Source organism: Falco cherrug, chromosome 7 (genome assembly GCF_023634085.1).
Source record: "Falco cherrug isolate bFalChe1 chromosome 7, bFalChe1.pri, whole genome shotgun sequence".
NCBI classification, from domain to species: domain Eukaryota; kingdom Metazoa; phylum Chordata; class Aves; order Falconiformes; family Falconidae; genus Falco; species Falco cherrug.
Window position 1 is genome coordinate 22,811,708 of NC_073703.1, and position 27,023 is coordinate 22,838,730.

Here is a 27,023-nt window from a genome sequence, read left to right on the forward strand (position 1 = left end):
CCTACATGCTTAGAAAATTAATTCTTTCCATATACCTCTGATATGACTGTGTCTGAAACAAGGTACACAACTTTAATTATATCCAAACCACCCTTTGCAACACGATGCTACATCGCTGCAGAGCTGCCAGCTCCTGAAAGCAACATTTCTGCGAGGAACTGATCAAACCCAATCAATCCCAACCTCCTTCTGCACAGTGGCAGTTCAGTAAACGGCACCTTGAGAGCACCAAGAACCAAAGGCAGAAACACAAGGGACTGCCCCCGTACACGTGACAAATACCAGTATCACTGACTTGTCCTTTCCTAAGAGGAGGTTGGCAGACCCATGCAAACCTCTCATCGAACCCCACCTACTCCAAGGCCTGAGGATTTGCAGAAACCTTGACCATTTAACAGCTTGCCTCTTTCTCTCTAATACCTGTTTTCTCCCCTAATGAAGCCATTAGAAAGAACTGCAATGGCCAGACTTCCCTCCAGGACAAAGAGGGTTACAGGGAAGGAGATGCTACTTCTGCGTGCACTTCATTATTAAAAGCAAGAAAAACGAAAAAAAAGGTCTGTAGTTCCTACAAACTGGGAATAGAAACCTGCATAGCTGTCACACAAATTCTAGGTGACTGCAACAGATGCAGAGAGACTTAAGGAACACGTGAAGATTCTTCTGCCCTTGTACTACCGGGAGCGTATTCTGGGATCGTGTCACCTCCTTGCAAGTAGTTCATAATAGATCGAAATATTGGAGTGGTAGTTACCCTGAACTAGAGATTTTGTATCATTTTCTGCCCTTCACCTACACCCTACTGTACCAGCTTGACTCAGGTGAGAATTCAGTCCTGAAAGTGAATTTTAACTGCAACCTGGTTCCTTTTCTCAGGTCTCTGGGTGCAGTGATCACCTAGGGGCACAGCAGCAGCCTTGCTCTTGAATGGCAACAGCCGCCGCAGGGAAAGCTCTGCAGATCACGCATCAGCCTGCGTTTCAACAGGTTTAACTTAGAGACAAATGGATCTTTCTGAATTTCTACTTACCGTGTATCTTTCACCAGGAGTTTCCGAATAAAATCTTTTGCCAGGTCACTGGTATTGCTGAAAAATTCTTCATCGAATTCATAATTCACAGCTGTGATGTTGGCAAGCGTTTCTTGTTTAGTTTCTCCAAGGAAAGGTGATGCACCACTAAGCCTAGATAAGCCAGAAAGAAGAATCAATTGGAAAAAAAACCCAGCGGACATCCCCTAATGAAATTACAGTGACTGTGTAATGTACTCTCAGGGCATTTGTGGATCTTCTGTTGTAGCAGCCATGCCATGTGGGAAATACCAGGCCCAGCTCTGGCTGCCCACACCTGCGGTTATATGTCAGACTCCTCTTGACAGTCTCTAGTGCAGCACTAACGCGTGCACACAGGTAGAAACGCAGAGTCTCCTCTCCTGAGCGTCTCACTGAAGTCGCTGCTAATCAAACTAGAAAAAGCTGAGGAGAGCCTCTGTCCCTGCAAACCCACAAACAATACCAGGCAGAAGCTTGTGGGGTATTGACTCCAAGCAGGTAAAGCAATGTTCCTACAGATTTTCTTCGGGTAGGAAAAGCCGTGCCCCTCTTGCTTTTCTGTCCGCAACGCTACCGCCGAGCTCCCCCGCACAGCGCGTGCAGCCAGGAGACCTGGCCCAGCTGGAACCAGAACAGCGCGCGATGGGCGGCCGGGTGCGTGGCCTTGCCGAGGGGCCAGCTCTGCCGCAGGGGTACAGCCGTGCTGCTCATTGAAAGGAACTCACAAACAAAAGGACGCTGGCTGCAATAAACCCAACTGTTTCTGAACAACACAACGCTTCATTCTGTTGGCACTCTGCTCCAACTGCAAGGATATAATGGAGATATCGTAACAAGAAAATGCCATTCAGCAATCTGTACTTAGACAGAAAAAGCTGTCACCCTGCTCTGCTTAGCTCTTGACTGTGACTGACGACCTTCATCTTCGATGATGATTTACCTCTGCTCCACAAAACTCAAGTGCCATAACAGATTCCTGGCAGACTCCTCGGGCCCTGCCTCCCCTCCCTCCCTCCCTCCCTCAATCCACGGGGATGCTGACTTGCAAAAGTCTGGTTTACAGGAAATGTTATTTATACCAAGGAAATTGATCTCATCCCTTTTTTAAAGTCTTCTGGGCTATTGTTAGGCTTATCTATTATGTCTAGCTTTGACAGCAGCTTCAGGGTGCAGCAGGCTCAAAACAGACTGCAGACTCCTGCGATCTAAATTCAGGTTTTGAATACTACACTGCTTGCTTATACGATCCTGCTCAACAGACTTTTTACCCCATCTGTACTGCCAGTACCACGCTGACTGGGAATTTGGGGGTAAGGAGAAAGTTAGACAAGCCCACCCGGGCCATTAAGCCCAGTCCCCAGCCACCACATGTGGTTTCATCCACAGCGTAACCGTTTGAGTGCGTGAAGTGTTTCCTCTCCCTCTACAATCACACCATGACACCAAAGCAGCTGACACAGCAAGGCAGTGCGAGGTGCTCCAGCTGTCTTGGATGCAGTATGTTTCACTCCATAAGCCAGAGTCAATCTCGCTCCTTAACAGGTTTTACACGCTCCCTCTGAAGCGCTTGTTCCACTTCTGTTAGCCACAAAGGCGGCTACAAGCAGCCACCTCCCCACAGACCACAGGTGTTGTTCCAAAACTAAAGCTTGGAAACCTGCCCTGGAGCCTTGGTTTCTTTTCCCTTTCCCCAAACTGTGCCATGAAGCAGCTGCAATTCCACCTTCTGGCCCTTTGCTGGAAGCCCAAGCTAACAGTGCTCTATTCTCCTCTGATATTTTTTTTTTTTTTCTGTTTGGGACTCAGCTTTGAGTTCTGTGAAATGGGAGGATTCTCAAATCCTCACACCTAATGCAAATTACTTTTGTCATATCCTGACTCAGCGCCTCTAAATATCTAAGAGCAGACCTCAGTAACAAAGGCTTCACCCTTAGAACCCAGTGAATCACCCCACCAGTTACTGAGTTGAGGACTTGTATGCATTTTGCTCTCTGCACCTCATGATGTCATCCCTTTGATCGCTGCGTGTTTGCTAAAGTGGGTGGTAGCATTAAACACAACCCATTTATTCAGAGTTCTTCAGAAAAGGCTTCAAAATTAACAGGCAATACCAGTTAAAGACATACAAATTTCTAGTACGTAGCACACCATGCAAGCTGACCCCTCACATCATAAAAAGAGTGCTCTTTTTGTCCTGATCATTTGTCTGGAGACAATTTTCAACCTTCATTACTATGGCAGCCATTATTGCAGCCGGGTGAACCCGATGTCCTCCATGGGATACAGCAGAGTAAGCCGCGTCACTGTCCTCCCCAGGACAGAGCTCGGTGCAGCAGGCAAACCTCAAGGGTACCTGGCCACCTGCGCATCGCTGTCATCGCGTGGCACGTACCCCCACCCGCCCGTCTTCAAGCCCTAAGCCTTCCTCTCATCATTTCGGAGCACACGTGACCAGTGATTTACAAAGTTCAGCGTCCTGTTAAGCACACGTGTCACTGAAGAGCCAAGTGCTGATATAAAGCAAGGCTCTGGACAATATTTTAAACCCCTTTACCAGAGCTTGGGCTCAACCAGTATCCCCATCTATTTCTGCCCCGCAGGACAGAAGGGAATTTGTTGCACTGAATCCGATTTCTCAGACCATAGCACTTTTACAGGTTTGGGGCTCTAAGCCTTGGGTATAGCCCAAGAGTGGATTTAGTTCCACTATATTTATTTTCCACCCCGAAAAGGCAGTCCCTCCCCTGCCAGCCTCCATGCCTGTACTGAGCCCTGAGCTGCATAGGGCAAACCCCTCTAATACAGAGCGCACCTTCTTCTAGCCTGGCAGCACGTGAGCCATCTGTGTCCCAAGGAACAGCAGCAGCCCAGGGCAGGAACCTTAGGGACAGGCATTTCCAAGCATGCGGTATGCACCACGCGCTGCTCCCCAGCAGTCTCAGGAGCTTGATGTCAGTGGAAGCAGTTAGGTCCAAGGCTCCCTGACCACTTCTGTAACACTAGTGTCAAACCAGAGGAAAGAGTTCTTGAAGCAGGGAGTGCTGTCCCTCCACTGCCTGCATCCATTGTCACACAAGCTGTTTCACAAATTGTCAAGCCCCAAATTAAAACTCTCTCGACTCCTTGTCCCCAGGATGCCCACGGAACCTCATTTCTTTGACAGTTTGAGCTTGTCATAGTTTCCCACATTTGTTTATTCATCGCCAGTTGACACACTTTTCTTCCAAAAAATACCATTTTTTTCCCCCCCTGTGCTTACTGACTGCAACGATAGTGCCAAGTAGCCTTCGCTTCACAAGCTTTAACAAGCCAGTATTTCTCTTGTAAGACAATTCTCAGTTTGCAGGGTCAACTTCTCTGCTCTTGCCCCAACTTAAATTCACCTCTTTAAATATGAGTGACCATACTCATACCTAGTAATCCAGGCTGCTGCCTTTACAAGCAAATTAGAACTTCCCTGTTTCTGCCTGAAATAACTCACCTTGTAAATGGTACTATTCCACTTGCTATTTCTATCCTACACACACACACTGGTAGCTCACAGCCCTTCTACAAGCCACCAATACCCTCGGACTTTTCCATCCTCCACCATTTGGAGCTGACTGGGTCCCGTCAGAGGCAGAAATGCCCAGTGCTGCCAGAGACATTTGTTCTTTACCCGCTCAGGGCACCCCTCTTCTTTTACCCCTTATGTTGAGCGTGGAAAGGCTGCAGGATAACATCTGCCCACCAGACAAACCACCGGCCACCTGCGTGTGCAGCTCTTTTCTCAAACGACAAAAGGGAAGAGCTGCTTCGTACTAGTGCAACAGAGCTTTAGGAACGCTTCTACAGGAGTGAATCTGTAGTACTCACAGTATGTAGGTGATGACTCCTATGCTCCTAAAAAACAAAGGAGATTAATTGCAAGGGTTCTACATGACCTGTATTCTTCTTGATGTACACGATACGAAAAAGTCAATAGTAGCTACTATAGAGGCAGGAGAGCCACTGTGGTTTTAGGCAACTGCTAATACCTCTCTTAATGAATAGTGTTTCAGGGAAAATGTGAATTTTACATATAACTTCAAGTAATAAGGATATCTGAAGTCTCTTTATATATTTCTACTTCAGCAGGTATTTTCTACAGTACACATCAGAAATACCAAGAAATGGAAGCGAGGCTGTTACTTCTTTTGTCTGCCTTCTCAGTGGATCAGATTAGTAGGCAGGTCTCCTCTGCATGCAGTGCTCTTATAAATAAAGCTGTCACAAGCACTGCAGGAACATGTTTTCTTTTAAGAGTGCTCCTCTGCAGCGGACAGTGGCAAACTGTTAACTCTATAACGGCCATCATTAAAGTTTTTCACTGTAATTTTGCTGAAATTAAATGCTTGTCTTTGAATTAAAAAGAATGCATAAAAACGGGAAAACCAAACAAAGAGTAATAACTAATGGCACTTAAGATTTTTGGTTTGGTTTGGTTTTGATTTGTTGCAGTAGAATGGATTCTATTCACAGCAAATTGGGGAAAAGTAATAGTAGACCAATGTGGGGAAAAAAACCCCAACAAAATGTTAAAAACTTACCACATATCTGCAGCTAGTCCGAGCGGTTCATAGTTTACTATCTCTGGAGCTGCAAGAAAAAATTAATCAAACAGCAGCAACTGAGGTAACAATTTTTTACCAGGCTGAACCGAGTAGCATGGCAAGAATTCCCATGAGGGAGAAAGGGGAGTGGGAAGAGGAAGGGTAGTTCCAGGATTGCACTGTTCCTAGCTTCACAGCCCTGACAGGAGTTCAGGTCCATGGGTGTCCAGAAGAGATTATGCAGAGCAACTTGGAGCGTAACGCAACTCAAAGGGTGAAGCAGTATTCTACACTAATTACAGTGCAAATTACAACAAATAATAATTTATTTCACCTTCAAAGGATACCGTTATTCCTAAGAATCTGAGCTTTTGTTTTGGTTTTAATTGGTACCATTAAAACTAGTTTCCAATGGCCAGTCAGAAACAGCCCTTAGGAAGAGACTGAAATTACATGCCAGCCTACACCGGCATCCACGTCAACCCTGGTATCTTGGTAAGAAACATTTCCCCCAGATAAGACCTTACCCAAGAGAAAAGACCAAGGTGAAGGAATGAGATGAAAGAAAGGTGTCTGTAATAATTGTGTTTAACTGGAATATGAATTGCAATTCTCTCCCTGCCCCCCACCCCCCAAAAACCAACCCCAAAACCTCTAACGGAAACTAGTAGAAAAGGGTAGGATTAACGTAAAATCCAATCAAGACAGATTAGAATTATGATCAGTGAGGAAAAAGAAAAAAAAGAATCATGTGGAAAATGTAAGGGGAGGGGAGGCTTTTGTACACAAAAGGTGCACAGTGTTAGGCAGTTTTATCTAGAAAGCAACGTTACCCATGTATTTGCGTACCTCTGTACTACAATGCAGCATGCTTACTTGCCCCAGGCAACAAGTAAAGAATTATAATTTGTATTTGCAGGGTTTCACAATCTCAATCCTGAATTTATGTCTCTAAATTCCTTTGGCAGCAACCCACCCTCACAGGAGTAGCACATCTGGTTTACAGAAAGCACCTTTCGCCCATTCCAGAAAAACAGAGTAAACCTCTAGATTCAGGTCACCTTGGTAGAAATGAGATTCAAAATACCTCTGTCCCTCACTTCTTAACTTTGAAAACATGTCTCAGCTTCCTCATGGAACTTGCCATACAAGACAAAGGAACTGGTCACTCACCTACAAATTCTGGAGTTCCAAAAATGTTTTTAAATTCAACCCCATCTTCTATTTTGTGAGCTAGGCCAAAGTCAATGAGTTTGATGTGTGGAATAGGGATATTTTTGTCTAGAAGCATAATGTTTTCAGGCTAAAAATAGAAGACAGATTTTTGTTATTATCATATTAGTATCTTGGGAAAGTAACAGAGGTCAAGTGCTTTTTTTTCTTCACATACACAGCACTTGTGCCTAACCATTTACAACTCATTCTTTTGATAAAAGGATGGCGACTGTGAAACTTGACATCACTGAATGGACCCGAACTCCACAAAAGCAAAGCAAGTCTAGTAAGAGTAATACTTTCCTTCCTTTGTCTCATGCAAAATCTGCCTTTCTCTGTTTTCCTGTTAGCACTCCTAAGCTTATTTTCTTAATGATGTCTATTACCCGGATGAAAACAAGCCACCCTTGTTTTCCAGCGAGGCAGAAGGTTTTCACACAACTGCATGTGGTTCCCCAGTCTGACAAGGTAACACCAGGAGATGATCAGCCCAGCAGCACTAATACACTGCGCAGTGGAAGCTCAGTTGATCTTGAGAGAAGCTACATCCCTGGCCCACACGGGCTCCTGGGAAAACGTCACAGCCTGACCCCCTGGATCTGCCTCCGTTACACCCCGGGTGCCCACGCAGCAGCAGGTAGCCGGCAGCAAGTAGCTGAAGCGGTGCAGACATCGGTGCACAGATGGACTGGCACTGCTCCATCCTGACGGAGAGCCGCACCACTCAGGGTTTTGACTGACAGTAATTTTACTGATCTGTCGAGTTTACACTGGGAGACCTCGCTATTTCTGTTCAGCTGTAACCCACTGGAAGATGTCTTCCTGGCTGCTTCTTGAGGGATTCTAGTCACATCTGAAGCTACTTAGGGAAGGAAAATACTCTTCTTTATGAGATTAAATTCACAGCTGCAACAACAAGGCCAGGAAAGGTCTAGGATTTACTATCTGTACAGCCCAGAAAATGGAAAGAGTTGGGATCAGAGGTCCCAGCTCATGTATGATAGCAAGCTATTAAAAGAACATGTAGCATTTCTCACAGCACTGTAGAGAAAAGCTGAAGCTAGAACTGTAACAATAAAGCTAACTCTTTCAACCACAGACTTTGACTTTCTTTGCCAGATATAACGGATATTTCATAAACTTATATCTCCAATTAAATTCCTCAGTCTTAGTTACTCCCTACCATGGCCCTATTTCACAGGTTTCAGAGTAAACGAGGGGTTCAATTTACCTCCCACTAAGAGCATTAATGCATTAATTTGTCATAACTTAATCATAAGCTCAAGAGCAACAGTGAGATAGTTTGATTCCCTGCTGGCAGCCGCCTTGCCTTCTCTCAGCAGATCCTAATGTGGAAGCAGCTCCTGCTAACACACACACTCAGTCAGAGCTGCGCTGGGAAAGAAAGCATGTGAATAATTTATTGTCATCGTCATTGGACCAAGAATATTTTAACCTCAGGCTAACAAGTCTGGGTTTCTTCCATGGATCTAGGGCACATGCGTTTGCCCCAGATACATGATGTAAGCTTGTTTAGAGCAGATGGAACAGACTGAAACGGCAAAAAGTCACAGTCACTACATCTTGGACTATTTTATTCCTTAGGTGGTCTAAGTCACTGTAGCTCCACTGCAGTCGATGGAGCCCTGTCAAGTGACAAGATAATTATGAATCATCCTCTATCTAACCAGATCACTGCTTAAAAATGCATGTCTAATTTAACACTAGCACAACTCCAAACTCAGTCCTATAAAACCCAGGAAAGTTATTCTGTGAATATGTTTTAGGTCATTTGGCACTCACTGTCAGTGAAATGGTTCTTTACCTATCCTTTCTGATTTCTGTCTTGCATATCCGGTAACATCTTCATTGTCCACCTGACATTACTGGTATTAACTATCAAAATTAGCAGCTAGAGATCAGTATAGAAAAATTTGCACTTATATTTTCACAATAATTTCATATTACTGGTTATTACACTGTTTTCTAATATATGGTGAAAACTTTCAGTCTTTGGCTTCTGGATTCACTTAGTCATTTCAAAATCAATTTGCACATCCTTTGTATGTTCAAATATCTCCTATGCCTTTTCACACGCATGCCACGAAGATTTGGATGGTAGTTTTCTAACCAGTTTCTTAGTTTAAATGTGATTTGCAACATTTGCAACAACTACGTATATGCCATTAACACCGACTCAAGACCAAGCAATTGAAGACAGAGACAGCATTAGGCACATGTTTAGCACAAGGGATCAGCATATAGATCCCGAGAATCCAGGAGGAGTCTATCCTTAGCACACAAATAATTAGTAATTAATAATAAACTAACCTGGATTTAAAATCAGGACAAGGACCATGTAATCTAGCAGTGGAGTTTCTTCCTTTTTCCTTCATTTTAAACCAGTTCCCTCCTCTGTTTTATTCTACTTTATCCCAGGGGATAAGTGCATTTTGAATGTATTTCTGGAAACAGCAACGTCTGAGGCAGGCAGGTCTGCAGCTGTGAGTCTGCCGCTGAGAAAAGCACCTTCTCCTCATCTCAAGAGTTTCATTCCCACGGACAACAGGCTCCGAGGTTCAGAGGTGTTCACCTAGGCAGGCCACTACCAAGAGCAGAGAGAGATGGTCTCTTCTGCACTGCCTAGGCCAGGTGTTCTGACATCAAAGTCAAGAAGGGCCAAAGCTATCGGTGCCACCTGAGATGGCAGGAAGAGAGCTCTGTGGGATGGGCTCTCAAGGCCCTGGGCTGCTCAGACCGCACGGGATGACACGTACTTGTGTGACTCCAAGCACAGCGGGGACTGGAAACAATGGTTGTCTGTAGCTGGATCTGGCCTTCCTCTTCCCAAAAATGCCTTTCTTCTGCACATAATTCTAACTTTTTTAATGTATTTTTTTTTAAACAGCATGCTTTGGATCGTACCACAAATGCAAACACCTAAAGGATAAAGACTTACAATTTCTTTCTCTCAGTCAGTAAACATATAAGCCCATCCAGAAGTTACCACAGGCCTGATGAAGGAGACTCTCTTCCTTGGAGCACTCAGCTGTGAGGTGCATTTAAAATGGTTTCCCTATTGTCTTAGGCATGTTATCAAATACAGATATCAAACAAATTGTAGAAGGCACAGTCCATCATTAAAAACCGACAGTAAGTCTAAATCACTATCTTTACCTTTAAATCAAAGTGAGCAATTTTCTTAGAGTGAAGGTAATTCACACCATCCAAAATCTGCTTGATGAATCTGGTTGCTTCCTCCTCACTCAAAGACTCCTTCTGTGCTAGGAAGTCAAAAAGTTCTCCTCCAGAAACCCTGCAAAATATACCAGAAAACACCCACTTACCTACTGCTTTGTGAGACATAAAATAAACATAAGCACAGCAAACTAAAGTAACAAAAAACCTCCATACAGTTAGAAAAAGGCCACTCTTGCAGGTAATTTAGTGTTTTGTGCTCTGGTCCCAGGTGGACCAAAACCTCCTTTTGGCTGCAGCTCTCCCCCCTGTAAATAAATTAAGGACTAGCTTTCCGTATTCCATTGATGCTGCAAGGTTTGATTCATCAAGCATATAAAGGACCAGAAAAAGGTACATCGTTTTATGAACATACAGACATACGCATATTTCCATAGGAAGGCTTTGACGTTAACCACTTCAACTGCTATCTTTCAACATTTTCTTTTTGGATGAGACAGAGGAAATGGAACAAGTTGTAGTAGTCCACAACTGTTAGAGGATTACTTCTCCTACCGGTTGCCATCAGAAACATGAGGCAGCCAGATCTGCCAAGAGAATCTCTTTTCTTTGCCTGACAGCCATTACACGCTCTCATACAGGTTCTTGCCTGACACAACTGATAGGAAAGCATTCCTTGTGCTGGATTTTGAAAAAGAAAGTAGATCGTACCGGCTTGGAAGGTACCTAAAATTGTTTTCCCAGATCAAGGAAGTGCTATTAGTTACTATGAGTTTTCACATTGAAATTGAAATACATTCCACGTGTATTTAGTACATAAGACTTCTATTTTCTTTTTCGTGCCTTGTATTGAGAGCTCCAGTGCTATTTTTCTATATATTATGAAAAAGGATGATCTAGGTATTGAATGGGGTATTGGCTGCAGATGTTGCTTATCATTCTGCTTACATTTACTGTTTCCAGCCATTGATATTATGAATTTATTCTCATTCAGATTGGTTGTTGGGGCACCCACAAAGCGGCCATTGCTCTTGGGCTCAGGTGTGCCACCACCTGTGCCCAGCACTCGGAGCGCAGGCGCTGAGGCATCCAGCAGCCATCTCAGACATCAAGGTTTTGGCCCATTGTCTGCTGAAACACCTGTAAGAGAACCGGCAGGTCCCAATGCTGGGACTGAGCGCTGGGACTCCCGCAGTTCGGCCCCGCTGTGCATGACAGGGCCTGACCCCTGGCCCCTGCGCAGCACCGGCGGTGACAAGGTGGTGACTCCTGCTCCGCCTCCGCCAGAGCAAACTATGGTCAACAGCTACAAGAAGCACAAAGAGAAGTCAGCTGCAAACAAGAATAATGTGTCAAAGGCCACAAAGGCTTATTTCCCAGCTTCTGCTGTTGCTGTGGGTGGCAGCACGCCATGCTGTCCGAAGGCAGCGGTGTACACTGCGCCTGTTGACCTGAGCATCAATTACCGGGTATTTTTTCGCAGCTCCCCCATAGTCAGAAACTCTCTAACACGAGGCGGGACACTTCACCTGAGCAGAAGCCACTTGGTGCTTCAATTGTTACAACAAAATGCCTGGCAAACAAAAATAAGCTTATATGATCTAGGAATATGTTGCAAGTGCTGTCCCTGGCTGCTGCCTCCACCTTCCTATTAATCTCAGTTACGTGGCCTGAGACTCTTATTTGGTCCCTGATTTTCTTTTTAGGTGACACGTGCCAAGGGTATCAGCACCACCATCAGCCTTGCTGGGCAGGTTGTGTTTCGCCCTGTGCGTTCAGGAGCCAGGGAACAGTCTCTTCCCCGCCTTGCAGTAGGTTTAGGAGCCTGGGTTCCTTAGTTTAAAAATTATTGCAGCTGACTGTGACAAGCCAGTAAAGAAATCGGTAAGCAAAACCTGGTAGTCTCTTGGTGAAATCTGTGCACAGCGAGCAGGCAAACCCCGTTTCCTTAATGATTTCTAGTCAACCTGCGCTGAAGCAACCCCCCCGGCAGGCAGGGCGGCGGGGGCGTCAGGAGCCAGCGGCACAGTTCCGCAGGGACACCGAAGCCAGCCATGCCGGCCCTTTACCCTGCACAATGTCCTTGCTGATTGCTCCTTAAGGTGGACTCATTAACCTGGACTAAGAATAAAACCAAATTCTGTCTCGGGCCAGGCTGACAGCTCACGTAGCCCAGCCTCCAGCTCTCCCGACACCTGCAAACGAATGTACCGCTCGAGGCGAGCACCCAGCTGAGCCACTTGGCAAAAGCCCTTCCATCACCGTCCCCTGGCACAGAGGACTGTGCTAAGGTTGTCGCATGTCCGTGCCTCTTGCCTGCGTGGAGGAGACTGGCAACTTTCTTTTGAGGAATCTCCTTCGCTACACGGAAGAGTGTCAGAAAATTGTTCAGCTGCCCAGACTGGAGGTGTTTCATCCCTGTCTCTCCTGCTGCCCCCAAGAGTGGTCACTTAGTATGGCTGGGTTAGCTCCTCAGGGCACACCAGGGGTTTTGGTAACCTCAACAACGTCCCGGGCAGCCAGCAACACCTGAGGCATCACTGGAGAAACTGCGCAGCCCGCAAGAGCGAGGATCGCAGCAGATTTACGTGCTAGCTCCTTGCTGTATTCTCCCTTTTCTCCAGTTCACACTGACCTTGAATCAGGCAAGGCAGCAGGGACTTCCAAGGTACAGAATACAGGTACAGCATAAAAAAGATTCCAGAAGGCTGAAGTCCCTCTGTTACTTTTTTCAGCAAAAGGCTCCCTCTTACAACTACATAAGCATTTCAGTTTCTGAAGGTCAGAGATCAGCATACGTTACAAACAGCCCAACACATCAGCCTAAGCTGCAAAGATCTTAAAAGCCACCTAAAGGAAAATTCAGTATGTGTGATTATTTCTCCTTAACAAAGACTCAGGCTTTAAAAACAGGTTTGAGTACAGAGCAATAAGCAGTGTAGTGCAGGATCATTCTTATCCAAGTTACGCGCCTGAGCTCAGAGAAACCCTCAGGCAGAAGAGACAAGCAATCCCAAAAGCCCTTATGGAATCCCAGACAAAGAAGCAGTTCAGCACTTCACTCCTTTGCAGTAGAACACTCATAACTGCACTACAGGTTACATTTGGACATCCAGGGAGGTGTGTTTTTTAAATCAGCACCACCTGTAGAAGAGCAAATGCTCCTTTCTCAAAAGACCTTGGCTTACAGAAAAATCCCTTCCTCTGGTTCCATCTCTTTCCCTTTCACCATGTCACCTTATTCCCAGGGCAAACAGAGCAGCAAGGGAATCGATACCCTTGCTCTTCCTTCTAAGTCTAATAAAAGACAAAGGACAACGCTGCCTCACTCCTGGGAACAGCTGTCTATTTTGTGTCCACGACCTCGACACCACGAGAGGAGAGGGGCCTGGCATATCCATCACACCTGCCTTCAGGCTGCTTGTTGGGGCACAGCAGCCTCACAGCAGGGCCCAAGGGACAGAGCAGCCAGGTCACAGAGCGCCGTGGGGAGCACATCCCTGAGCCAGCGCAGCAGGAGGGCAAAGCGCACACCTGCCGAACCGCGCCGGAGAGCAGCTGGCTCAGCGATGCCCATCCTGCTCCGACCGGGAGGAATGGCACTGCAGGGTCAACCCTGCACAAAGAGGAGATGGTCCTGCCTGTGCCAGCACAGTGGGTGTGGGACAGGGCCAACATTTTAGCCCAGACTCTTCTAAACACCAGGGTAGCTTCTTCGGTTAATCAGGAATACTGGGGACATCCTTCTGAAGCTGAACTCCACTGCAGCTTAACGCGAGATTAATTGGCCAGGTGCTGTAACACTTATGTTGATAAACCACAGGGAGCATGCGACTGATATCAGAGTGTCAGGAGAAGAGATCATCTGCTTATAGAGAGAATTTAATTATCTTTATGAGCAATTATCATCATCCTCAATTTGTATACAGCAGCTGAATGCAGTGGCCTTAATCAGGTCAGAACTCTGTTGCATCCAGCCTTTTAGAAGTGCAATAAGCTACAGCCTGACAATAGGACACACAAAACATATCAGGCCATGCGAGGACAGGAAAAAGCAGAAGGTAATGAAGCAAGAGGTTATTTTAGCACAAAGTAGCTGCTAGTCACAGAAAGCCAGCTCCTTTCCTGTTTTCCAGCACTGGCTACGAAGGCCAACATTTGGCCATAGGCATATACTTAAAAAGTAACAGATGCTTATCATCGCTCACATGCCACCTGCCAGCAGTCACATTAATCTTCAGGAATTCTCCCTGGCCAAAATGCTGGCTCCCCTGGCAAGCTAGTGGTTATTTCATCTCACTCCGGGATCAAAGCCTGGATTACACACACAAGGTCGAGGCAGGTGCCCTAGGGAACGTATGGTCTGCAGAACTTGAGCCACAGAGTCTCTGTATTTCCTGGTCATACATACAGAAAAATTGCATCAATTACTCATTACCTAAAAACTGTAGTAAGTAGAATACCTCAGGGTGTCTCCTCACTTACGTCTTTACTTCATTACCATGAATTGACAGATAAAGTCTATGTCATCTTCTGCCCAGCTCCTCTAAGACTCAGAGCTTTATAAACTAGGTGGTATTGATTGCACAAAAGAGCAGGACACAGCCCCAGAAAGCTTAAATTGATGTCTGTCTGCCTTCAACACATGACAAATTTCATCCCCTTAGGCCAAGACCATAGCTCCTGACCACAAAAGCTCCGTTTATTAGATGAGCTGCTTCCACTCCTGGCTCTGATGAGTACAAGCACGTGACTCTACTCCCTGCTTGGTGTGACAGTGTTCAGGTGTCCCTGGTTCTCAGCGGAGATTAGGAATGCCGAGCCACACAAATACACATAAATATAAATCTGCGCGTGCACCAAGATAATTTACAACCCTTTCAACTGCTTAAGACAGACCAACAGCACACTGTGAACTGTACAGGAGATGCTTTGGACATATGATCATCCATGCACACAGAGTCACTCACTTCTATTACGGTCCTGACCCTCAGCCATGAAACACCCAGACTGGCAACTAAGTTTCACCCAAACTTATTATCCCAGTGTAAATTTCAGTATAAAGAGATCCAGCCACTTGGTGCCTCCCCTTTTTCATTTCTCGAAAAAGTGATTTTATCATGGCAGATTATTTTTTCACTCAGTAATTGAATTAGGCAACGCCAAAGTTTTCTTGAAATCACTCTGGAACGAACACATTGTCCTGGTTTCGGCTGGGATGGAGTTAACTTTCTTCTTAGTAGCTGGTGCAGGGCTGTGTACTGGCCATGATGTGAGAACACCATCCATAGCACACTGATGTTGTTAGTTGTTGCTGGGTGATGTTTATACTCAGTCAAGGACTTTTCGGTTCCTTGGGCCCTGCCAGCGGGAGGGCTGGGGGGGTGTGGGAAATTGGGAGGGGACACAGCCAGGGCAGGTGACCCGAACCAGCCCAAGAGGTATTCCATACCATGGGATGTCATGCTGAGTATATAAACTGGGGGAAGAGGAAGGAAGGGGGGGACATTTGGCATTATGGCTTTTGTCTTCCCAAGTAACTGTTATGTGTGATGGAGCCCTGCTCACCTGGGGATGGCCGAACACCTGCCTGCCCATGGGAAGTGGTGAATGAATCCATGTTTTGCTTTGCTTGCATGCGTGGTTTTTGCTTTAGCTGTTAAATTGTTCTTATCTCAGCCCTTGAGTTTTACATTCTGATCCTCCTCCCCATCTCTCTGGGTGAGGGGGAGTGAGCAAGCGGCTGCGTGGGGCTTGGTTGCCGGCTGGGGTTAAACCACAACACACACCAACCGTAACACTATTAAATGTGGGGACATCCAAACGTTCTACGGCATTCAGCTGCAGATGCAATGTAGAGGTGCAAGTGATCTTCCTGCGACCTCCCAGCCACGGCAGGTTAAATCTAGTGTCATCGGAATGCTGGGCAAATAGCACTGAGAACAGAAAGCCACGCAGCAGCAAGTGACTTGGTTCCCCTCCTGACTTCACAGTGAAGAATTTGCATCGCTGGGGTGAGCCAGGGAAGGTGAAATGAATTACAGTGACCTACCTAAGGTGGTATCAATTTTCTGCAGCATCTGACACTTCAGTATATTCAGTCTATCTGATCAATCTGCTACTTACTCTAATAACCTTCCCTGGGTATTGCACGCTAGTAATAATGAAAACTGCTGCAGCTGGTCTATGTGTCCTGCTCTAGCCCTGCAAAAGCAACACTTTACTCTTTTGGGATATCACTAGTCCCTTCCCCTCCAATACAACCTTAAGTCACATCATCGGAATCCAATATAATTTTGATTCATACTGGGTTGTAAGACCAAGAGGCAAAAACGCTATTTACACAGAGCAAAGCTCTCTTGCCCAGGCTGGAAATAAGGGTATTTCTTCCTCAAAAAACCCTGAACCTTCTATTCATCTTTATTGATGAATTTATTGTAGTCCTTCTACATCACGTTACGTTTTACAAAACTGAAGAAATTCCAAAACATATGCATTAGTGTCAGCACTGAAGTGACTGCAAACTTTACCCTCCACACACAATTCAGGTTAACGTCACATAACCAACCCCCTGCACGCAATGCCCAAAACATGACGCCTTTGAAATGCTGTTAAAATGATACGGCAAAAGCATGGTCCGGCAGGTCTGCCCAAACAGTGGATCTCACGCTGCCCGGCTAGGGATTCTGAAAGAGGCAGAACATGTTCAAAGCAAGTTGTGTTATAAGAGATTACATGGTTAGTCTGTGGTCTGCATCCGTCTCTAACATCTCACCTCAGTTCCATCAACCATAATGAAGGGCAGTAGGATGTAAGAAACAGTCAGTGGCTCTGGGATGTATTTCTAGGCTGGTGAAACAAACAGCCAAACAAAATCCACCAGGTAATTAAATAGCTATTGCAGAGACTGGTAATTTTGATACTGCTTCTTGTTCTAATAAACCAGCATTTCTCTGCATGGTAAACACCTATTAGCCAGGTTCTCCCACTCCTTTTCAGTCAATAAGATTAAATACAGACAAAAGCATCAAAGGTGACCCCCTGAAATACAAACTCATGTTTCAGCTAAGCAAAGGCTCCTTAAGCCAAGGCTCTGTGAAGATGACTCCTGACCACACTTCCAGCTTCCCTGGGCTATGCATTTACTCTTCCAGGAAGGGACACGCACAGGTTCTGCAGAACAAGCCGTTGTCCCCTCAGTCCAGACAGAGAGGCTGCTGCTAGCTTGCCTTAAACCTCTCTTCCACAGCATGAACCATTTTGCGGTATGTAGCCAACATATAGTTTAGGAGAGTCACCCTAAACCAGCAGCCTGGCTGCCCGAAGGGTCACGATGGGTGACCTGGGGTGAGGCTAGGGCAGCCCACAGGTCACCTGGCTGGGGGGCTCGCTTGTCAGCAGGACCTGCATGGCAAGGGCTGCCCCCCATCACATGGCAGGACACGAGCAGAGGGAGCAGCTCTTCACCCCTGCCCTGCTGCTACTCATCCCCAACAGCCAAAGCCTAAGGATCAAAAAACCTCTTCCCTTGCCCTCCTCCCCTCTTCCCCCAGTCTCCTCTAAATGAAGAAAATACTGGAGCAGTGAGAACGGCATGGCTGCAGGGTTTGCAAAGGGCTTGATGGCTTCACATGCACTGGGAGAGACGAAAACAGGAAGGAAAATGAAACGAGTGTTCAGCAGCCATCGGTTCTCCCTCTGAGGTTCACGCCAGGGCAGCGCTAGGCAGGCACGAGGTAACGCCTCCACCAGCACACTGCTGAAGCTGACGGCACTCCCTGGCTCAGTGCCCACCGCCTCGCTGACGCCAGCGCGCACCTGTATCCCCAGGGCACGTGGAGGAACTGGGGGGCCTGTTTACCAGCAACCTCACTCCATCGTCCTGCCAAGATCTGTGAGGCAGAACACCACAGCCACCACCTCCGTGTTCCGCAACCCCTGCAAGCGCCTTCCGGGTCCTGTTTACCTCCTCCTGCCCGGGAGGGTAGGAAGTCCCCTTACTCACAGCTCAAGGATGAGGACCACATCCGTCTTGTTCTCATATATGTCGTGCAGCTTGATGATATTGGCATGCAGGATCTGCTGCAGAATAGTAACCTCCCGTTCGATTTCCTCGCGTCTCACCCCTCGACGGCTGGCCCGGCTCTGACGTTTTTTAATGAACTTAGCAGCATACTCCACACCGGTGCTTTTTTCTCGACATTTCTTCACTATAGCAAACTGGCCACTGCAAGGAGAAGAAGATAACAACAATTCTCTTAAAGCTTTCATATAATCACAACTTTCCGAACAAGCTATTCATATACAAAGGTGCAACCCCTGAGCAACACCGCTAACCGTACAAGCTTGTTCTTGGTACAGTAGTGGGGACTATCAGAGTTCTGCAATTAAAGTCACCTGAGCATATAAGGCAGCCTCCCGCTGCGCCTGAAATGCAGCAAAACCGAGCGGGGTCTGACAAGGAGGGAGGACAGATGTTAGAATCCCTAAAAACCGGTTCATGTTTAAATGAATAAGATCTGTCCCAAAAGGTTCAAATTACCGCTCCTTCACTGGGTAATGCTTAAGGCATTCACGTCTGCAACACACCATGGCATGTTCACGCATGCATTACGGTACTTCCCTTAAGAATAATTTCTCAGAAAAGAACTCAAAGGATCGATAACCCTTTGGAAATGTAGAACTGGCCTCCAGTAACCAATTTTCAAATAAGATAATGGTTTATTCATATTTCTGCACTCCGCTTGATGAATTAGCTGGAAATGTAACTACAGTAAGTGCAGCTTTCTCACTGCACTACTAGAATGTCCCACTGTACCAAGGAGTAAATTGGCTGCGTTAAAATTTATAAGGCATGTAGCTGCAGTTTGCCAATAAGGTTTTCCTTGCTGTGGTTCCTAAAGTAAGATATATTCCAGCCCGACTGCAATATTTGCCCCTGATCTCCTACGAGGGGAACACGTGGAGGCCACACAATTAACTCAAAGAACAGCACCCGTGGCTGCAGCCGTGTCAGCGGAGAACCCCTCCAGAGGGAACGGTTGTTACTGACCCTTCAACGGCACAGTAAGGGAACCTGCCCTGTTCTTCGGGGGGGCTTTTCTTTCTCCATCACGCTCCTGAGAGGCACTGTTTGACTTTAAAGAAGGCATCATCTCCACAGAGACGATGTTCCCTCCTTCTCAGGTGTCTTCTGAAAAAATAACTGTGATCAAGCTGACAGATGTCATATCAAAATTAAGAAAGGTGGTCGGCAACTAAAGTAGGATTTGAGTAATACAAATTCTACATAAGGCAAGAATGTGGAATGAAACAGGGATTATTCAGAGGATCCTTCTGCTCCTCCTGTTTTGAAGGGACAACTGTGTTATATCTTAGAAATGCTTAAATCATCCCAGCCATACAAACGAAGGAATTCAATCATAAGCCATTACTGTACGTTTACACAGCAGTCCACACAGGATGTGCTAAGAGAGCTACCTCTGCCTTACAAAAATTAAGGGAAAAGGATGGTCTGTAGCTTAAGTACTGGAGGAATTTGAGTGATCTGAATTTTGCCATGTATGTATCATATACCCTATAGCAATTCACTTTTCCCTCATCAGCAAAACAGGAAAGAGATTTTCTTCCACACAGAACGCCTGTGGGTATTTGCACGCTGCTTAGCACAAAGGTGTCCGTTTCTGTCTGCTGCTACTTAACAGACATGTTAAGAACAGTCAGTGCTGTGCAATGGAACGGAAGGGGCTCCTCGCCAAAGTGACCCCCAAAAGCACCAAAAACCATGCTTAAACAGAAACACGTTTTTTTCATGAAGGACTGCTCAGCAGATTTAATTAAAGACCTGTAGCTTTTTAGGTTTGATTTAAATTTGTATTATTTAAATTAAGCAAAGAGTACCGGGCATACAGATTTAAATCAATATTAACTCCTTAGGTTGATTAATGAAAATACCTAGGTACTTGTTAGTCTGAAGTTACGTGAAACCTGTATGGTTTGAGGTTTCATCACAAACTCTCAATTTCAACTAGTCTTTACTAAAAGCAAGTTAGGATAAAGATTTTTCACCCAATGCAAAGTTTCCTTGTTTGGACACAAACACGTTCTCTGATTCTCAAGTTTTCCTTAGATCTTAAAAAACAGAAATTCAGAAACTGTCATGTTTTAAAAAAGGAAAACCTAGGTTAAAGTACAAAAAGCATTGATATTATTTTTTTCAAACACAACTGATGCAGACTCACTGCTCTCCTAGCTCAAGCACCTCCAGCCCAAGTAACAGTGAGGAGTAAGAACGTTTGGTCTTGACATAAACTTAAGTCAGTTCAAACATGAATGAGGCCAGCCCGTGCCACTCAGGATGAGTTCCACTCACTTCTCTCTCCCATCGTTCAATAGGAAGCCACCCGGTATTTTCACCAATTCAGTGATTTCAGTAACTTTCATAAACTACACTCGCTTTTGAACAAGTATGTACATTCTAATGAACCTTCTTGTACCAATGGTACCTTGGAATTTTTTATTACTTTACCTTCCTGTAACTAATTATTAGTGTAGACCCAGACATAGCGATGTGTAAAATACATAATAAAATGGGACACCGAATCTGAGCTGGTGGAAAACAAGGAGCTAGTGGGGAAGCACTGTAGCAGCAAGAACAACTGTCAAGGAAGATTACTCTAGCAGCAGTGTTTGGAGATTGCGTTTGGTAAGTCTGATGGCAGGCTGCTGCTGCCAAGTCTTGAAGCAGTATCTCTGCAATATAATCTACAAAAGTATGAACGGAAGGAAAAGTTGACTCCTTTTGCTTGGACACTAGTTCAAGCACTTCATCACCCACCTGAGCACATCCGCGGTTTCAAGTAGCAAGAACAGTTTATTACCATCCCAAACCTCCTCTGCCAGAAACTGTAAGCTGAGGGTTACTTCTTTTTATTTATTTTTCTATTGCTAGATTTATCAAACTCCTTTTTGGCAAGAGGGAAAGAAAGAGAAAAGACCACAGAACACACCTTGCACACGGGCCACGTATGTGCTGTTACAAACACTACTGTGACAGTGAAGGTGCACCAGAGAGCTGGAGAGTTGAGCCCATGGATAAGGTCATGCACTTCAATCTGCTTTGTTTAAGTGTACAATGCATTTCCTGATAAAAGTGAGATGAAAAACTGTAAAGCTGTAAAAGCTGTAAAAACAGAACAGGACTTTAGTTATAAAGTCTGGCTAAAACTACTGCTTCACGGAAGCTGCCTTTTGTTTTGGCAACTTGATATCAAAAGGGGGCAGGGATTAAGCAAGAAGAGGCTGTTGGCCAGTATCTGCAGAATCTCACTGATTCAGAGGCAAGGAGCCCCAGTTCAAACCCATGTTCTGCCCTTTTCATGTTAATTGGAATGAAAAACATGGAAACTTTAAGTCTGCCACATGTACTCCATACCCCACCAAGCATTCCTTAGTCAGAAAAGGCTCAGGTTTTACCAATGATTACCTGACAAAACCACACTTTTGAAAAAAAAAAAAAAAAAATCAAAAACATTTCACTGCATTTCCACCAAGGGGCATAAATAAATGTTAAAATCCTAGGAAGCTATATGGCCAGGGAGCCACCGTCAACTAATCAATTAAGCAGGGAAGCCTCCAAGAACAGTGCAAATCGCTCCCCTTGCCTGGCATGTGTGAAGGCTGCAGTCATGCAAGACCCTACCGCCAAAGGAACCATCCTGCCCAAGCCTCTTGTCTCATCACGTTCACAGTCCCTGCTGATGTCCAGCTGCTCTACAAGCAGACAGAGCAAGGCAGGGAGCTGCTGCCGGCACCCAGGAGCAGCCCCGCTCGCCCTGCCACCGCGCATGGCATGCCACAGGTCGCACCCTGCACCAAAGGGCCGGTCTCCAGCCCCGAGTAGACATCCAGTGCCAGGAATTTCCTTAGTCAGAGCACCCAGACTCACAAGGCAAAGACTCATCTTACAGCTACCCTTCACCTTGGCTACTGTGATTTTCTCAGCCAAGATCTCTCTATAAGGAACACAACCACGCTCGTTGAGTGCAACCCCCCACGACTACACTGCAGAAGCACCGAACTGTTATTGTTTTCACTATTATTGTATCCTTCACTGGCAGGGGAAATGAGAGATGCAAGTACAGTTGGAACTTATTTTATGCAGCATACACAGCAATTATATTCAGAACCTCAGAATTATATAATGTACCTAGTGCTTCGTTAACACAGACAGCTGGTTGGAGTCTGTCTTAAATCTACCATGGCAAAGAAATTAAAAATTATGGCTGTCATTTGGTGCTCGCTTGCTCTCAAAAGCTAAGACTCCGTGGCAGAGGCAGCCTCTCATTTCAAAGGGTACAAACACCACCAGACAGCCTGAAGTACTTCTCGTTGGTTTTCATTTTCATACATATCCTAAACACCTCTCAGGAGAGAGGCGGGAACAGATGGGACAGTTGTATTTATGCCTTTAGGAATCATCAATCACAAATGGAATGGAGACTGCAGCCATGTGTCGAATCCATTAATTGATTCATATTTCTGCCTCCTGATTTTATCTTTTCATGCAAACCCTGGAGAACTTAAGAGAATTAAGCTGCTACAAAAGCCCCAAACTTGCCTTAAACATTCTGCTAAAAGAGTTTGTTCTGTAGCACTGAGAGCTGTTTGCGTAAAACACCGTGGGTTTCAGGAGGTTCTTGGTTTTTGTTCTTTTTTTGCAAGCCATGCATCTTGTTTGGTTGAGACCTTCTAAAGAGACATGGCACTAATGTTGCTTTGTTCGCTTCCTTGAATTCTCTCTGGGGACATAAATTTTGCCAGCAAAATTCCAGGAGAAAATATTATTTTATGAGTGCTGATTGTGGGAACGAACACAGTCATTTTTGCATTTAAAAAGTCTAGTGATACTGTAGGTTTTGTACATTTTTGTTTACTGAAAAGATGACAAAAGTAGTAACAACATAGCACAGGAATTCCTGACTTCTCCTTTTACATACTTACAGTGTGGGACAACTGTTCACTGCATTACCCGTTCCCCTGTAACATACCGCTTCCCCCCCGCACGTGTACCCGCTGCCCTGGTTTCAGCCGGGACAGCTGATTTTTGCCGTGGTGCTGGTGGGAGCTGGGGTTTGGCTCTGGTGTGACAATGGGACAGCAGCCAGGGGGCCCGGTTTGTGGAGTGGGGCACGGGGACTGGGGCGCGACACGGCCAGGACCGGTGATCTGGACTGGCCAAAGGGATGCTCCATCCCACGGGACACCGTGCCCTGTACAGAAGCTGGGGCAGGGGGCTTGGCTTGGGGTCAGGCTGGGCATCGGCCAGCGGGTGTAAACAATTCTGTGTTGTGCATCACTTGTTCTCCTTTCTCCCTTCCCTTTGGATTTCATTCCTCTGCACTTCTCCCTCCTTTTCATTATAACTACCATGATTATTATTGTTGGGTTTATTTTATTTCAAGTATTAAATTGTTCTTATCTCAACCCTCGAGTTTTACATTCCTTTCCGATTCTCCTCCCCATTCCCCCTGGGGGGGAGTGAGGGAGCAGCTGCGTGGTACACAGTCACCGGCTGTGGTTAAGCCATGACACCCAGGAACACCCACTCTGCCTGCCCACGTCCTGGTCTTCCTGCAATTTCCTTCATCCCGTAAAAACAGGCTCGTGCAGACAGCCTTCACTGAGAGAGTTTGTGACCGAGAAGAGGCTGCAAGGCACGGGGCAAAACACAAATGCCCCATTTCTTAGCCCCGGACATTTAAGACAGATGTGGTGCTGCCCATGGCCCAGCCTCAGCCTTCCCTACCCCTGCAGGGCACGCCGGCTTGGCCCGTGCCTGCTCCCCGGTTCCCAGGGCTCCATCAAAGCACCACAGGGTAACGCTGAAGGACCTCCCAGCCACCTTGAAGACTGTCACAAAGCAGCAGCTGGTGTCCCTCTCCGCAAAGCAGCCCAATGCTTTGCCAAGCACTGACACGCTCAAGTACACCACGAGAAGACCTCAAAGGCAGGGAGAAAAGTCTTTGCACAAGCGTTAAAGGGCGAGCACGCCGCTCTGCCTTCCCCCCAGGCACCATGACTAGCTCACACGGCGGCCAGGACAGCCACGAAGGGGAGGGGGTGGCTCACTGGTATCGTACGTAGTCAGACACACTCTGGATTTCTTGTTAACCACGGAGCCTGCACAGCCAAGGACCGACGCAACACCGTTTCTGCAGCTCCTAATGCATTTTCATTGAACGCTGCAGAATCAAACGGCCTCAGCTTCCCAAAACTTTCCACCTAGGCTAAGAAAAAAGCAGAGGAAAGGAAAGCAGGTCTGCCTCTGACACCCGAGTTGGCAGCAGTGAGAAGTTAAGCCATTTGCTTCATTTCACATGGGGAGTTCTGTGGCTGATCTTAAGACTCAAAACTAAATTTCACAGCTCAGATGTCCAAATTTCCAACAACTCCACCAAAAATCATATCTTGAAGTATATCTCTGAAATGAAGATGAATTGGATCATAAACAGCAGTATTTAAAACGCACACAAGATAAGCTCAGAGGCTGACACTTCCAATTTTTATTTTTTTTTTAAAGTAATGAAGTTTGTTCCCTTTCAGAAATATTTTGGACAGCTGTAGAAAAGCCTTGTCACAGATTCAAGACAGGCTGTCCTCAATTGTGCTACTAGCTCAAGAGTATAAACAATAGCAGCTGCAAACCATCAGTTATAATATAATTTGGTAGGACATCAAATCTGTCCATCGTTAATAAGAGAACTTATCCTAGCAAGGAAGATAACCTATTATTCGCATTGCTACTATCATCTAGGAGATCTGTCGCTGAATAAGACCACAGAGACAGTACTGCTGGGTGGTTTGGAGTCCATGTCCAGAAGCATGCTTTAGAGGAACACAAGTTCAGCTTATTTAACTGTGCAGCTCAGGAGAGGATGTGGAAAGGACGTGGGGAAGAGAGAAACCGGACAATCCAGAATAACAGGATAACTTCTTGCTCTTTTTTCAAAGTTTATTTTTAATACGGGTTCTGGAGGGTAACGTTCTGGGGCAGAATGTGACTTGAGAGAATGACACGAGTGCAGCCAGCCCGTTCGGAATGCCTGAGCGCATAACAGCGGCATTGCTACGGAGCACTGGAGTAATGACAGCCTTCAAGCAGCTATCTGCATAGCTGCGGGTTTATATGAATCTTCCCCTGATAGTCCAGGAAAACCCCATCACTGAGTAGCTGTCATGAAACACTGGAAACATGCAAACAAAACACCGAGATGACAGTACAGGCTACCTGACTGCAGCCAGGCTCCCTAAGGCCAGGGTGGGGAGAAGGTCAGGGAGCCGATTCTGTCATTTGAGCAGAGCAAACCACTTCTTCCCCAGACACCACACTCACATTCCCTTTCTGCATGGTCAACCTATTTCTTTATGTTCCATTCATGTTCAGCTTAATTTCATTCATTAAAGAATTCTAAAAAAGAGGATTTTCATCTTCATCATCATCACTATTATTATTATTATTGGTAGTTGTTAAAACTTGAAATTCCCATTAAATGGATGATACATTAGAACACGTTGACACATACACTTTACACTGAAATAGGTTTTCAAGAAGTTCTTTGAAAAGTTAGTGAACCTGGAAAAGGACAGTGCTCTGGCTTTCTGCCCATCAAGAGGCGACACTCAGTCCCCTAGATGAGCCAGGACAGTTTACTTTGGAACAGATTTGCAAGGGATTTTAGGCAGCAATTTCCCACTGACTTTAGCAGTAATCAGATTCCTACACACTTGACAGAAAATAACACCTTAGTCTTTCTGTACTTCATTTCCCGAAGTCTGTAAAATGCAGGTAGTGCTACTGGAAAAATGAAATAAAATTGTAAGGGGTAAGCACACAGTCAGACCTACAAATTTCATGCCTCTAGCCATCATCAGAATTGCAATGATAATCATTCATATTTTTATTCACTAGGTACTCCTGCACAAAAACACATGACCAGAAAGGCAAATGAAATAAAACCTAACAGCATCTCAGCCAGTCTTTTCCCTGCCTAGAGGCACATGCAGACCGCTGTGCACACAAGGCAGTTTAACCCTGCTTTTCACGGAGCATCTGAAAACTCAGTAGAGGATCTGAGCATGTAGCTGGAATTCCTTTTGTTTCCAGTTTGGGAGCTGTTTGCTGGCGGTGAGAGGCCACTCGGCTCAGCAGGGCCAGCAGCACATGGCCAGGGGTGCCACCACTGCCTACTGCACAAACCAAAACACAGCAAGACTTTCTGTAGAGGAATGAAGCTGGGTTAATTACCATCGATAATAGACAACTGTGGGCTGGCTGATGTGGGTAAGGTGCAGCTGTGGCTGGTTCTGTTAAGAGGTTGGGCAGCCAAGGAAGAGAGAGAAGAAGTAGAGAGGAGAGAGAGAGTGCACACTGGGTGAGGAGAGACCAGGAGAAGGCAGCAGGGGGACCGGCCTGAAGAGTATGTTGGTATGAGATGGTAAAAGACCTTGTTGCAGCCAGCTATTTTTGAGAGTGCTGTGACGTTTTCCACACAGTTGGGTTTTTTTTCATTATTTGAATGGTGCCATAAACATCTATTATGCTTTTTATATGTTCACTTTTACCTACAGCAGGTGTAGGGAGGTGAAAATTCCTAAAAAGGTGACGGTTCCCTCTTCCCATTTGAGAAGAATGGGACACAGCAATGCGGAGTACGCTGAGCCACAGCGGTACGGATGCGGCAATACTGACACCGGCACAGCTGCTTTGCCTGCACCAGATGGGAAAGTTCATTAAACTGCAGTGGACACAAGAAAATGCTTTCCAGCGAAATGGAGATGACCTTCCGTTCCCCTTGATCCTCTCCTCCCTTGCATGTTTTGTTGTTGCTTATTATGTTTTAACAAGGTTATGCTGAGCTCTTCCTCGCCTACTTCAGCTCTTGCTCGGATGCGCACATCCCTCAAGATGGAAGCAGAGCTAAAGAAAA

At 45.8% G+C, this 27,023-nt stretch overlaps 1 protein-coding gene across 9 annotated transcripts in view; it reads right to left on the reverse strand.

The window, feature by feature from the left end:
• DAPK2 (death associated protein kinase 2) overlaps window positions 1-27,023 on the reverse strand; it is a 57,046-nt gene that overhangs the window by 11,337 nt on the left and 18,686 nt on the right. For all 9 annotated transcript variants that reach the window (XM_055715583.1, XM_055715575.1, XM_055715578.1 and 6 more), the window contains 6 exons: window positions 18,041-18,262; window positions 10,015-10,153; window positions 6,796-6,925; window positions 5,620-5,668; window positions 4,907-4,933; window positions 1,031-1,183 (listed from right to left, as the gene is read on the reverse strand). In XM_055715583.1, the coding sequence (XP_055571558.1) occupies window positions 1,031-1,183; window positions 4,907-4,933; window positions 5,620-5,668; window positions 6,796-6,925; window positions 10,015-10,153; window positions 18,041-18,262 (720 nt within the window). The remainder of the gene's footprint in view (window positions 1-1,030; window positions 1,184-4,906; window positions 4,934-5,619; window positions 5,669-6,795; window positions 6,926-10,014; window positions 10,154-18,040; window positions 18,263-27,023) is intronic.